General features: G+C 43.1%; 1 protein-coding gene across 1 annotated transcript; it reads left to right on the forward strand.

The window, feature by feature from the left end:
* The first annotated feature begins 222 nt into the window (after positions 1–222).
* Positions 223–13,154, forward strand: LOC127104673 (uncharacterized). Its single transcript, XM_051041845.1, has 2 exons — positions 223–1,503; positions 13,050–13,154. Exons 1-2 carry the CDS (start codon positions 223–225, stop codon positions 13,152–13,154), a joined length of 1,386 nt encoding a protein of 461 aa, XP_050897802.1.
* Positions 13,155–14,013: the final 859 nt, after the last annotated feature.

Consider the following 14,013-nt stretch of genomic DNA (forward strand, 5'->3'; position numbering starts at 1 on the left):
TTTAAGAATATTTATTTGTAATTCATTTTCAAATTAATAAATAAAGATCCCAGTGGCATTCCGCGATATTCGTAAAGGCTTGAATTCCATGAAATCTTTCATTCGCATTTTGCATCACATTTTGCATTTCATGTGTCTCCCGGTTGTCTCATACTCGGTTCTCTCGCGTACAGTTTCGTCACCCTGAATCGATACAACACTAGAGCTCAAGCTCGAAGAAGGATGGAAGAGCACGCTCAAGAGATGGATCGCGTTAACAACGAGCTAGCAGACCTTCGAGGGAATGTAGGAACAATTATGGAACTACTTCAGGTTATCAATGCAAAGATGGATACTCAGCCTACTGTGGTTTCTGAGATCAACACTACCTCTGCCGTAGATCCGCCGGTTGTTTCAGTTGAGAACCCGTTTCCTTATGGTCTTTCGCAGAGTTTCATATATCCGCCTGTTGTTACATCAGTTCAACAAACTATGCCGGTTGCACAAAGTGGTCAACAAGCCATGCCCATTATACAGAACGTTCAACAGACTGTGCCTTTGGTTCCCGAGCCTCCAAAGGCGATCCCTACCTTCACACAAGCTAATGTCCATACTCGGGTGCAGCCTTATCTTAATGAGCCTGTTTATAAAATTCTGGATGATAATGATGAAGGGTACCAGCCGCGTGATAGGCTCCGTGAGGAGGTTGTTACTATTGATAAAAGATTAAGAAAGATGGAAGGAGACCAGATCTTTGGTGCTGCTGCTAGAGACATCTGTTTGGTTTCCGATTTAGTTATTCCGCCAAAGTTCAAGACTCCGAACTTTGACTGCTATGAAGGGACTACATGTCCGAAAAGCCATTTGATAATGTACTACCGTAGGATGGCTGCCCATGTGGAAAATGACAAGTTGATGATCCACTGTTTTCAAGACAGTCTGAAAGGTGCCTCGTCGAAGTGGTATTTAACATTGGACCAATCTCGCATCAAGTCTTTTCAAGATTTGTCTGACGCTTTCATCAAGCACTATAAGTACAACATGGACTTGGCTCCTGACAGGAGACAACTTTTGAGTATGACGCAGAAAAGTTCTGAGACCTTTAAGGAATACGCCCAGCGATGGAGGGAAATTGCTTCCCAGGTTGAACCTCCATTGACTGATAAAGAATTAGCTGACTGGTTTGTTGACACCGTTCGTCCTGAGTTCTATGAAAGGATGGTGGGTAGTGTAACCACGAATTTCGCTGATATTGTTGCTGTTGGAGTAAAGGTTGAATTAGCTATGAAGAGTGGAAAGATGTCCAGTGGGTCTAGCAGTACGAGTTCGAAGGACCAAGCTAAGAAGACTTCCGTCAATCCTCAGAGAAAGAAGGAAGGAGAGACTCATGCTGTGTCTTCAGATAGGAGAAGGAATAGGCAGTATCAATATCCGCCACATTATGCCCAACCACAGGGATACCCGGTTCAGTATGCACCACCTCCATACGTGGCTGCTGTTGCACCATCTTTTAACCAACAAGCTGTCGCGTCCGCGAAAAAACAACCGGCGGGACTCAAATAAAAACACAACACAGAGCCGCCACTGCGCGTTATTTATCCCAAAATAGGGAAAGGAAACGCTCAGAGAAACCTGGAAAGGAAATGGTATCGCGACCAAAGAGAAAGGGTAAGGGAGTCGGTTACGCAAGGGGAAGGTATTAGCACCCCTCACGTCCGTCGTACTCGACGGGATCCACGTTCTAAAATAAAGAATAGGTTGCTAAACATCACACACACACAGGGAACGCAGGTGGGGTTAACAGAAGGGAGCTCGATAGGACATCGCATCCTATGCCTACATATCTCGTCTGGAACGAGAATCAGAGCCACTGTAGTTCGGCTTACGCACGCCAAACAACACAAAACGCACAAACAGATGGCAAACATGGAGCCTGACAACCACTTGATGGAATTACGTCAGCATCCGAACCAAAACACGCGCAAAAGGGCAAACGTGGAGCCCGACTGCCAATCACTGGACTTAAGTCGGCATCCGAACCCAACACACAATCAGATAACAAGTAAACACCCACAAAAAAGAAAAAGGTTGCCCGGAGTGGTCTCGCACGACCACCTGCCTACATACCTCGTCTGGAACAAGGATCAGGGCGATGTAGTTCCCCCTCAAGGGAATGAATCACTAGCCAGAAACCAGGGAAAGACACACTACTAGGGAGCTGGACTCGAGCCTAGTGTTGTCATGCATTGTTACCCTAAGTTCAGTTTTCTATCCTACTTGCATAAGCAAGCCTATCCAGGAAAGAAGCAAGCATACAAGCATACAAAATAATTCAAGCATACATCAAATGAGAACAAGCATCTCAAACAGATATCCACATAGCACGCACTATAACCAAACAAGTGGGCTCACACAATAGGTTTGACTGCCTCAGCAAGTCATCTGTACGGGTTGTGTTTGCTCTTAACCTTGCCATTACGAGGCTAAGGTGAAGCAGATGAAAGGTGAAGTGAGGATCAGACCTCACAGCTCTTATCCCTGACCAGGGAGAGCTTCTGACAAATGAGCATGGGTCCAGAATGGGGGAACCCTTCTATACTCAGAGACTCTGACACAATGTGCACTGCACAAGATCTTGGGCTTGTGATCTCAATGCTACAACCATGTAATGGGAGCAAGGAGAAGACTCAACTGAATAGTGGGGGATAGATTGCATATCCCTACCTTCCACCAATTGCCTTGATTAAGGACTTTACCTGCTTAGGCACAATATTAAACAATCACAAACATTGCCTCTTAAGGAGGACTTCAGACAGTTTGCCCGGTCAAATAACAGACCGGGTCTCCAGACTACATGAAGTTAGGAAGTTATACCTCAATGCAAGTTGCTTAAGCAAAGCAAAGCAAAAGTTCACAAGGAACTGAGCAACTAAAAGTACCTGGAAACAGTCAAACACAGTTAGTACTCAGACAGACAAAAATAAACAGCAAATATTAATCAGTCAGACTATACAAACTAATGCACAACAAAGGCAAGCTATGAGCTCAAGCCCAAACTTCACAACCTACAAAACAAAGTTATGTTAGTGTACAAACATCAAACAACATCAATTGAATTGACTTGGATCATTCTCCATAAGCATTGCACCTTTTCATCCTGAAAACTCAATCAAATGTTAGAAACTAGACCACTAGGCCAAGCCTAGGGTCCAAAGGCAAGAAAAATTCCTAAACAGCAAGGGATATCCAACCAAAGTCAAATTAATGTCAAACAAAAGCCAACACAATTAGTCCCATGTCCATATCATTCATCATGTTCCTTTTATGCACAAAACAAATCAAACTAGTTCAAATGGAACACCAAACATCCAAACAGAACTATTGCATTCAATTCCGTATCAAAACAATTCCAAAAATCCTCAAATAATTTACACCTAAACAGGACATAATCAAGGTCTAGCATGTCAAATTTTAGCTTAATTGGACAAAGGAAACCATGTCAATGAAAATCAACAAAAACAGACACAATTATATGAGCCAAACCACAACATCAACACATGCATTCACTTCAAAAATTCATAATTCAATGAAAACAATAAAGAAATGAATGGGACCAAAAGTATCATGTTCTATCATGCGTCTATAACCAGCACACCAAATTTCATATTCATTCAATACCATATGAGCATTTCACATCCAAATTACAAACATGTACCACATGGACTTGCATATTTGACCAACAGAGATGAAAAATAGCAATCAAATTGAAAATGCCACATAAAATTCCACAAAAATTCACATAGCTTCTTAACATGTTAATGAACATCCATGCAAAATTTCATATCAATTCAACAAGCCTAGGTCATTCAAATAAATCCAGCAAGTTGACATAATGAGGTGTGACACAAATTGTCACACCTAGGTTCCAAAATTCATAACTCAAACACCAGGAATCCAAAATCCATGAAATTTACATGTAAATAAACATCAACCAGTCTACAATTACCACAAAAAATTTCAAGAATTTCTTTTAAGGCATGAGGATTTTACAATGGAAATGGCAAAAGGTATCAAAAATACATACATGTTAAACAACCCTAAGTCAAACTAGATTTCCTCCAAGCACAACTTCCAAAAATAAGTCAATAAACTTCTACAGTCAATTAGGAAGTCAAGGAAACGATCCACATATTTTTCTGATTTTTTATTAATTTTTGGTGAATTTTCTAAGATGATTGTGATTTTTTTAACAATTTTTTGAATTAAATTAATTAATTAGATTTTACAGTGGCATAGTCGTAATTAGGCAAACGCGGGAGCGGTAAACCTCCTATTCAAATTTTCAAACCAAAATCCAGATCAAACAAGCCTTGTTCATTGTTTTCACTCAGAATTTTTCCAGGAACAGCATGAACATGATGAACATCGAAACCTCACAAAAAACCACAAGCGCATAGTCAATGGAACCGTCTAAGAACAAGGAGTCCAAATATGATCCTAATTTAACCTAACTATTCCTAAATCTTACGGATCGATCGAGTTAGGGTTTTGCAACGAAACTTTGAATCCAGATTACATGAGCTATAGTTCATCATTTCCTAAACTAAAAGCATCACGATGCTCTACATGAAGAGTTCTACCAAACGCATATAAGCAATCAAAGAACCATGACATTCGAAAAAATCAAATACCTGGAATGCAGCGATGAAATTGGTGTTCTTCGTGCGTGTTTTCCACAAACAGATGTAGTAGTGTGATAAGGAAAGTGATTGATGCGCTCAGGTTCGAACAAATCAGCTCCTAATGCTCCAAATCGCGATTTGCCATGAATGATGCTTGTATGTGCAGTCACGATTCAAAGCTCCTTTCCTTCCAATCTTCAAAAACAGATGGAGATGATGATGAATCAAGATCAACACAACAAGAATTTTCGCATTTGAGCAAGAATTGAAGAAGTTCTTGTCAATTGAAGTTCTATGTGTTCTTGAGAATTTGAGAGAATGTGATGAGTTTTTGGATCTGATTTGGTGAAATGTGAATTCTGTTATGATTTGATGATGATTAAGAATATATATGCTTGCTTAATCACCACTTAACCACACTAATTAATCAATTGGAATGTGTTAGTGGAATGTGTTAATTTCAAGCAAGGGCAAAATTGTATTTCCACATGCCAGCTCATTGCCACCTCATGGACAACTCACACACTCTCAAAATGACATGTGTGAGCTGTTGCAACTTGTTTCACCTTCATTGGATGAGTATTTTGGAAATTCACTATGTGATGGCACTTTGTCCATTTTTGCAAGTTCATTCCAAAAGCTATTTTCCAAACCATGAAGCTTTAACATGTTATGATGATTCCAACAACTTTCAAATACCATTTGTGAAGTGTTGCAAAAATCCCCACTTAAAAATTCCAATTATTTCATAAGTTGGACAATTTTGCCCCTGGTCCATTTAACTGTCCAGTTGAAATTTGACTTTTTGCATTGACTATTTTTGGGAAAATCCAATTATGCACCATGAAAGTACATGTCAAATGGAGTTTGTGCATATAAAGAACTCCCAATTTGGATGCTCCATGTGGAAATTATGGCCTCCTGATTATGGGTCATTTCTGAAATTCACTGAGCCATAATTTTCCAACCATACATGGGATTTTCAAGTTCTTGGACATTTTGGAAAGGTGAGAACAAGATCTACAACTTTCATGTTGAACAAATTTTCATTTGAAGCTTCCTTGGACACGTGGTCTTGAGGTGAAAAACTTTCCATTTTTGGAAACTTCTATTACAAGTCACTTTCTATTTTTGGCAGTTTTTGTTCTGACTTGATTTTCTCCATTCTTAAGCTTTGAGATGTCATACAACACTTGTTTCAACATGAATGAAGTGTATCCAACTCATCCCACCTCCAAATCCATTAAATCATGCACAGTTGACCACAGTTGACTTTTTCAACTGATAGATGAATTTGGCAATGCATAGATCAAGTTAAGCCCCAATCTCCAGATGAAATGGCTCAAGGGTGAAACCCTAGCCTCAATAAGCACAATAAAATCATAGAATGAACCCCATAGCCATCATAAACCCCATCTCCTGATCATGCCCTGATTGGCCACATGCAACTGATTAGGGTTGACGAGTGGTCAAAACCCTAATCTCAAGGAATCTGCTTCAACACTTGATGATATCAAACCATGATGATGATGATGAATCATTGCAAACAAGATGAAGACCAATCTCCTTTGAGAATCATGAAATCCTAATTTGGACCTCCACATCCTCAGATGATTAATGACCAGTCCAATAAAACCCTAGCTTGCACTTTGACTTCCTCATCTTCTGATCAAGACTTGGGAGGATGATTTGCACAATGTAACCACATGATATGCAATATGCAATGCTTAATGACCTAAAAAATGATATGCAATATGTTATGCTAGTCCCAAGAGAGGAGGGCAAATTTTGAGGTGTTACAGCTGCCCCTATTCAATCCACTGTGAACCTGTCGATATGAATAGCCTCGGCTTTCAGATGATCAGGATGAAGAGTTATTGAATACCAAGAACAGACGAACAATTTGCACTCTGATGGGATAATAATTAACAACACCTGTCAGAATCGGCGAAGAACACAATCTCTGAAAAATCCGTCTGGTACGGAGAAAGCTCGGCTTGAACCCCAAAACATAAACGTCGACCTGGATACCAAAATAAATGGTAATGCAGGGATAACCATGGCCTGAACACCACTCATCCGCTTGGGATTAATATTCTTTTTCTTTTTTATGCTTTTCTTGAACCCCGAAATTTTCTCTATTTTTTTCATTTTCTTGGCCTGAACACCACTTTGGTCTGAACACCTCTTCGGTCTGGATACCACTTCGGTCTGGATACCGGGAAACTGGCCGGATTGCCGCAAGCTGCATCGATCTAATCATCGTGAGCTTCTTCGATCTGGAAATCGGAACTGGCCGGAGTGCCACAAGTTCTTCGTCCTGATGGTTGAGAACCTCTTCGATCTGGAAATCGGAAACTGGCCGGAGTGCCACAAGTTCTTCGTCCTGACTGTTGAGAACCTCTTCGATCTGGAAATCGGAAACTGGCCGGAGTGCCACAAGTTCTTCGTCCTGACTGTTGAGAACCTCTTCGATCTGGAAATCGGAAACTGGCCGGAGTGCCACAAGTTCTTCGTCCTGACTGTTGAGAACCTCTTCGATCTGGAAATCGGAAACTGGCCGGAGTGCCACAAGTTCTTCGTCCTGACTGTTGAGAACCTCTTCGATCTGGAAATCGGAAATTGGCCGGAATGCCACAAGTTCTTCGTCCTGACTGTTGAGAACCTCTTCGATCTGGAAATCGGAAACTGGCCGGAATGCCACAAGTTCTTCATCCTGATGGTTGAGAACCTCTTCGATCTGGAAATCGGAAACTGGCCGGAATGCCACAACGACCCATGCTGAGGATGACAAGCCCTGAGCCGACTGCTCTCTATTCAACCCTGGCAGACAAACACTTCGCGTTTAGCTGGGGATTATCTTCTTTCTTGTTTTTCTTTTTGGACCCCGAAACTTTCTTGATTAACCTTCCCATTTCTGCTCGACAGAAACTTACCCTCCAATATCGTACTACTGGGGAATATCCTTGATTAAAACCATGATGCTAGACTCCTCGGAGTAACACCTTCACTGTCTGATAAAACCAATCCTCAAGCGGTAACCACGGCTTCAATTGCGCTGATCACGTAACGTCTTCTGATATTATTTCCATCTCTGTCCGACGGAAACATTTCCTCCAATATCGCACTACTGGGGAACATTGCTGATCTGACGTCATGATGCTAAACTCCACAGAGTAACATCTTCGCTTTCTGGCACCACCACCTCTCAAACGGTAACCACGGCTTGAGACTAGCTCTATGCCTGCAACAATGATGCATGATCTTTTTCTGCGTAATGCTCCATAATTATGGAAATGCTACGCGATTTATTTTTTTTCTATGCAATATTCTATGCTTATTTACATGATGAATGCATAAAAAGTATCCCTCTCAGGGACTCTTCTGAGGAGCACGAGACACTCTGCTGAGGAACTCATCAATACTCCGATTCCACCCTGCTGGGGAATAGCACTGCTGCTGGGAAAAAGGCAACCCTTGCTGGGGAAAAACCTCCTTTGCACCCAATCCGCTCGAGGAAATGCTGGGGATAGGAACCACCAACACTCTGTGGGGATACAGTCTTTTGACTTGCTGGGGATATCAATCCCGACTCTGCTTTGGGAACCCTCACAGATACCTGACGACTTCACTGGGAAATGCTCACAGATACTCTGCCGGGAAACAGCCACCTCCAGGCCTGGCAACTGGGGAAGCATCAATCTGTCACCTGCTGGGGATAACCATCCTGACCCTGCTAGGGAAGCGAATGCCACTCCGCTGAGAACAACCCATGCAATCCACACGTAGGATACACTCAGCTGGGGATGCAAAAATCCGTCTGCTACGGAAACTCGTCCAATCCACTGGTAGGATGAACACTGCTGGAGATATATTCCATTGAAACCCGCTCCACTCGGGGAATAGCAACCTTCTGACCTGGCTGCTGGGAAACACCGTTGTAACCCTGCCGGGATAACCATCCTGACTCGGCTGGAGAAGTCCACAGACATTGGATTTGCTGGGGAGCTAGTCCTAAGATTCTGCTTGGGGACCCAGCTGGGAAATGAGAATAGTGGGCACAACACCCGTCGACTCGTCGAACCACGGTATCCATCACCAATACTCATATCAGCTTTCCACTTTTGAGAACTCCCAGACTCATCTGGACCTTTTCTGCTCCATCATCTTGTATTCCAAATCGCCCCGCGCTCGACGAGAAACGTACTCCTGGGATTTATACAGACATTTCAATTTTCCGACTTTGAAGAGTCTTCTTGATTAATTTCAAGGGTCGTCGGACGTCTCGTCGTCTCTTCATCGTCTTCCAACTTACTCGTCCCTGATCAGACTCTGCGGGGAATTTCTACAAACTTTCCAGTCTTCCGACTTTGAAGAGTCTTCTTGATATCATTCAAGGATCATCGTACGTCTCAACGTCTCTTCGTCATTCCTTCATATTCATTCGTCCCTGATCGGACTCCATGGGGATTTGTTTTTATCAAAAGCTTCCACATCACAACCTACAAGTGAGTGAAAATACCTAACAATTCCTGCAAAACAGATTGTTAGATAAAACCGTGCCCCAGGCGTGTCAAGATTTCAACACTTGGGTCACTCAACCTTCCAAATAAGATTTCCAGTTTCAATCTTATAAGCATGCATTGGAAGGGACCTGTATGTCTTAAAATGCAAGATTCTTTATCAAAAATATCTGGATGTTTTTGCAATCAAAGCGGTAATGAAAAACAAAAACAAAACTTTTTTTGACTGAATATGCATTTTATTGATTGGAAAAAAGTGTGGCTCAAACGAGCAATACAAAGGAAGCAATTCCTGAAAAGAGGTAATTGCGCAAAAGGAAAAATCTATCCTAATGGCAATGTGAAACCCGTGATCTCATCGAGTTCCAACTCGGTTACACCCCATATGTCCTCAGACTCCCCATGCTTTCTGCCTTCTGAACAAGACGTTTCTGATTGATCCCCACCAAGTATTATCCATGATGCCTTAACCAAAGCGCAAACGATCATGCCAGACGCAGTTGTTCGTTTCAATCCCTCTTTTGCCTGAACCGCCCTTTCGGGTTTTCAGTCCACCGGGATACCCTTTTTTGCCCAAGTCGCCTTTTCAGGTTCTCGACTTGCCGGGTGTACTTTTTTTCATTATCCCTAATTTTTGCCCGAACCTTTCTTTCTGTTTTTTGGTTCGCCAGGATGCCCATTTTTGCCTGGACTATTTTCTTCTTTTCGTCCAGCGGGTCTTTTTACACGAAGTATTTTTTAACTGCGTCCGCATTCACAGGGGATGGAAAATCTTCACCATCCATGGTCGTTAACAACAAGGCTCCGCCAGAGAAAACCTTCTTGACCACGAATGGACATTCATAATTCGGTGTCCATTTGCCCCTTCTATCGTTTTGAGGAGGAAGGATCCTTTTCAGCACCATATCACCCATGTGATACACCCGAGGTCGTACTTTCTCGTCAAAAGCACGCTTCATCCTTTGCTGGTATAACTGCCCATGACAGATGGCTGCTAGCCTCTTTTCTTCTATCAGGCTCAACTCTTCATACCGGGTCCTTACCCATTCAGCCTCTTGCCATTGCACGTCCATCAGGACTCTCAAAGAGGGAATCTGAACCTCAACAGGTAATACAACCTCCATTCCATATACCAATGAGAAAGGAGTTGCCTCAGCAAATGTACGTACCGATGTTCGATACCCAGGCAATGCAAACGGCAACATCTCATGCCAGTCTCTGTAGGTTACCACCATTTTCTGCACAATCACACCGTCGGTGCATTCAAACGTTATCCGGGCAACCAAAAGCTCATTCACCTTAACCTCCCCATCAGACATCAGAATCCGTTCGGATTCAGGGTCAGGCCCCTCCTCCGGGATCGGCTACTCTCAATCTTTCGATCAGAGCACCTCGAGATGTCCTCATCAGGGAACTCAAACTTCATCGGTTGATAATCCACCATGGGTTGCGGAGCGATGTAATCAGACAATACACTCCTTGATTGCTTTCTGAGAGTATCCCAAATCAGTCAACATTCTCTTGCTCTTCTCGCAACCCGTCCGGTCAATGCTGGCTTCCCAAACACATACTTGATCGGATCCATCTCGAAATCCACAAAGTGGTATGAACCAGCATATACTGTCTCGGTCGGCGAGCAGCCTATGCCAAAGTACATCAAGTTCCCCGAGCAGTGAATGTATTGTTTCACAGTCGGTAAACTTTTTGCTAAGGTAAATTGCATGCTCTTTTCGACAAGACTAGTCATGCTGACCCAATACACCTCGCAGACCCCTCGAAGGCCGTCAAGTACCAGATTAACAATTTCTCCCTCCACAGGAGGTATCAGAATCAGAGGTTCCTGCAACTTATATTCTTTTATTTTTTCAATGCCCCTTGGCAATCATTATTTCACCTGACCGTTTGATCTTTTTTTTTTCAACATCTTGAATATAGGTTCGCACGTGGCTGTTAGGTGAGATATGAACCGTGAAATGTAGCTCAATCTACCTAAAAAACCACGAACCTCTCCTTTACTTTTTCTCGGTTCAGGCATTCTTATTGTTCTTTTTTTTTTTTTTTTAAAGCAGGATGAACCTCGATTCCTCCCTTACAATGAACCCCAACATCTTACCGGACCGCACTCTGATAGTGCACTTACTCGAATTCAACCTCAGTTTGAATTGTCTCAACCAGATGCCCCTCTTCTATTTGGGACTTTGCTATCATGTCATAGCATTCGATTTCATGATGAATCGTATCATGAAACAAAGTCACCATGATACGCGGCACTGGCATCCTGCTTCTCTAGAGGACAGTCTTCTCTCCATAGTAGCTTGTGCTCAACAACGTCGGTATCCGACCCTGGCATATCCTGACCTGACCAGGTGAAGGTATCCACATGTTCCTTTAACAAGGCTACCATGCTGCTCTCGATTCGCCTCTGAAGCGGCCTCATTTTCCTATTTCCTTCCTGACCTCGACGGTGCTTGGAATAACAACCTCAATCCGCTCCTCACGCGGCTGAATCACCTTCTCCTCTTGTTCTAACATCCTGGTTAATTCCAGCAGATCACAGTCTTCTTCGCCTTCTTCTTCAGCCTGATTGCTCGGATTGTCGAAGTCATATGAGGGGTAACCAAATTGTTATCAACGAGATCCGGAGAATTATTTTTGAATTTTGGGACGAGACAAATCAAAAAAAGGGAAAAATGAAAATAAACATTGCCATTTTTATTTGTTTTTAAACTGCAAAAATAAATGAAAAACAGGGAACACCGCTTTTTGACTGAAAAACATCCATTTATTAATGATGCAGAAAATGCAAATTATGAACATGAGGTGGCCCTTACAATGGACCATTACGTGTCGGGCAACACGCAAGGCTTTCATGCAAAGAAAACTGAAAACAAGAAATTATTACTGTTCCGGATGAGTGACAGTGATGATCTTTTTTAGGCCTTCCAGCTTCCTGGTACGCACGATCTTATCCATTGATCAATCTCCCAGTCACTGTCAGTTTCTCCACCTACCGCACAGGCGTGATCTGAATCCAACATTCCAGCACTGACAAAGGTGAACGACGAACGACGTCCTCTGTTCTGCTCAGACGAATCTTGACCTGGCTGATAGCCAACCCCAAACATATCCGACTTTACCACAATGCCTATGATTTTTCCCCAGCCTGGGATCCCTCCATTTCTCACCACTTCCACTGCCTGCTTGTAAGAAGAAACGGACGGCTTTTTCTTTTTCTCAACACCAATGGCATTTTCCACCTGGATGGTTTCAACTGCCAGACTGGGTGCTTTACACCTTACATCGTCCATTTCTACTTTCATCTTCTGGGTCATATCCCCCATCAGTACACCCCTCTCTGCGGCGACGACCGCACAACAAGTATCAACACTAGGGAAGGCTCCCTCCTTCTTCCGAGGTTTTGGGACCACAGACACCAGAGCTCTTAGCTGATCCCCATTCATTTCATCTGTTTTCCTCTTGTCTTTGGACATCACATTCACCCCCATAGGGCCATGCATCAGTATGGGGTTAGCATTAACATCCGACATCAACGCAAAATTGATAGCCTTAGAATCCACCAAATCTTGGACAGCATGCTTAAAAGCTCTACAACCCTCCAGGTTATGCCCAGATGCACCGGAATGGAATTCACACTTGGCATTCTCATCATAGTTGGTAGGCCTCTGATCAAGTCCTAGTGGAACTAATGTCCTCAATTGTACCATTCCAAGATCTTTCAACTTCTTCAACAGAAGAGCATACGGTATGGGTGGCTTATCAAATTGACGATCAACCCCCTTTCCTCTTACTTGGTTCCCAACTCTCTGTGCTCCCGGGTGAGGTGACGGATATCCCTGTGGTGCAGCTGAATAACCAACTGGAACAGTCGCAGTGGCAGCATAAGGGTGATAGCGATTCTTACCACGTTCTTTCTTTGCTGGCACGCCATTTAGCTCAACCTCCTTCTTAAGCTGACCACTGTTGGGGGGTTTCTTTATCCTAGCGACAGAGGGATTTGTTACTTCGAATGGCGGAACCTTTCCCCGAACTTTCTCCTTGATCATCCAGCCCTCAATCCTTTCTAATCTCTCGGCCATGACTTTCTGCCCCAAGGCAAGCCCTTGCACAACACTGAACAAATCCCTCACCATCTCTTTCAGTTCGAGGATGTCGGCGTTGGGAGGATCCATCAGTTTGGATTTGTTGCCCCCAGCAGGATATCTGAGCAAACGAGCTAGGCGCACCGGTTGACACCTACAAAACAGCAAATGGGTTAGTATGCATGGATGCAACATCTATCCATATGAGGAAATTTTCGTCCTTTGATTCTGGTTTCATCGAGACAGATAATATTTTGACATCCACATTCTGAAATTCAAGATGTCTCTCAACCAGATTCTCAATCAATAATACTCCCCATATGGCCAGACGTAGGTTTGATGCAGATGAATGCAAAATGAGAATGATGCAGATGTAATGCAATGTACTGGGCCATCCTCCAAGTCATCTGATCATCTGTTGCTCTGAATCACAACCCTGATTTCTGAACCGATCACAACCATCTGAGGAAACTGTAACCACAAATCTGACCCACGGGTTCCGAAATAAACGGAAGAAAGATACATCATCATCATCATCTGACCATCTCTGAGCTGATACCCATAACCCTGAATCGGCCCGGGGAATCCTGAAATAAACGGATCCCCACTGATAAATACCACGGATAGCACTCCGGCGTCTCGGCAATAAATGACCATAAATCTGACTGATAAATAGGACTCTGATCCACGGAACAAAAAGTCACCACCTGAATCACCATCTGTACCTGT

Source organism: Lathyrus oleraceus, chromosome 7, assembly GCF_024323335.1.
Source record: "Lathyrus oleraceus cultivar Zhongwan6 chromosome 7, CAAS_Psat_ZW6_1.0, whole genome shotgun sequence".
In the NCBI taxonomy this organism is placed as follows: Eukaryota; Viridiplantae; Streptophyta; class Magnoliopsida; order Fabales; family Fabaceae; genus Lathyrus; species Lathyrus oleraceus.

Coding starts and splice junctions, on each gene's coding strand:
- LOC127104673 (XM_051041845.1), top strand. CDS start 223: ATGGAAGAGCACGCTCAAGAGATGGATCGCGTTAACAACGAGCTAGCA. Junction 1,504..13,049: donor CATCTTTTAACCAACAAGCT/GTCGCGTCCGCG, acceptor CCTGTGGTGCAG/CTGAATAACCAACTGGAACA.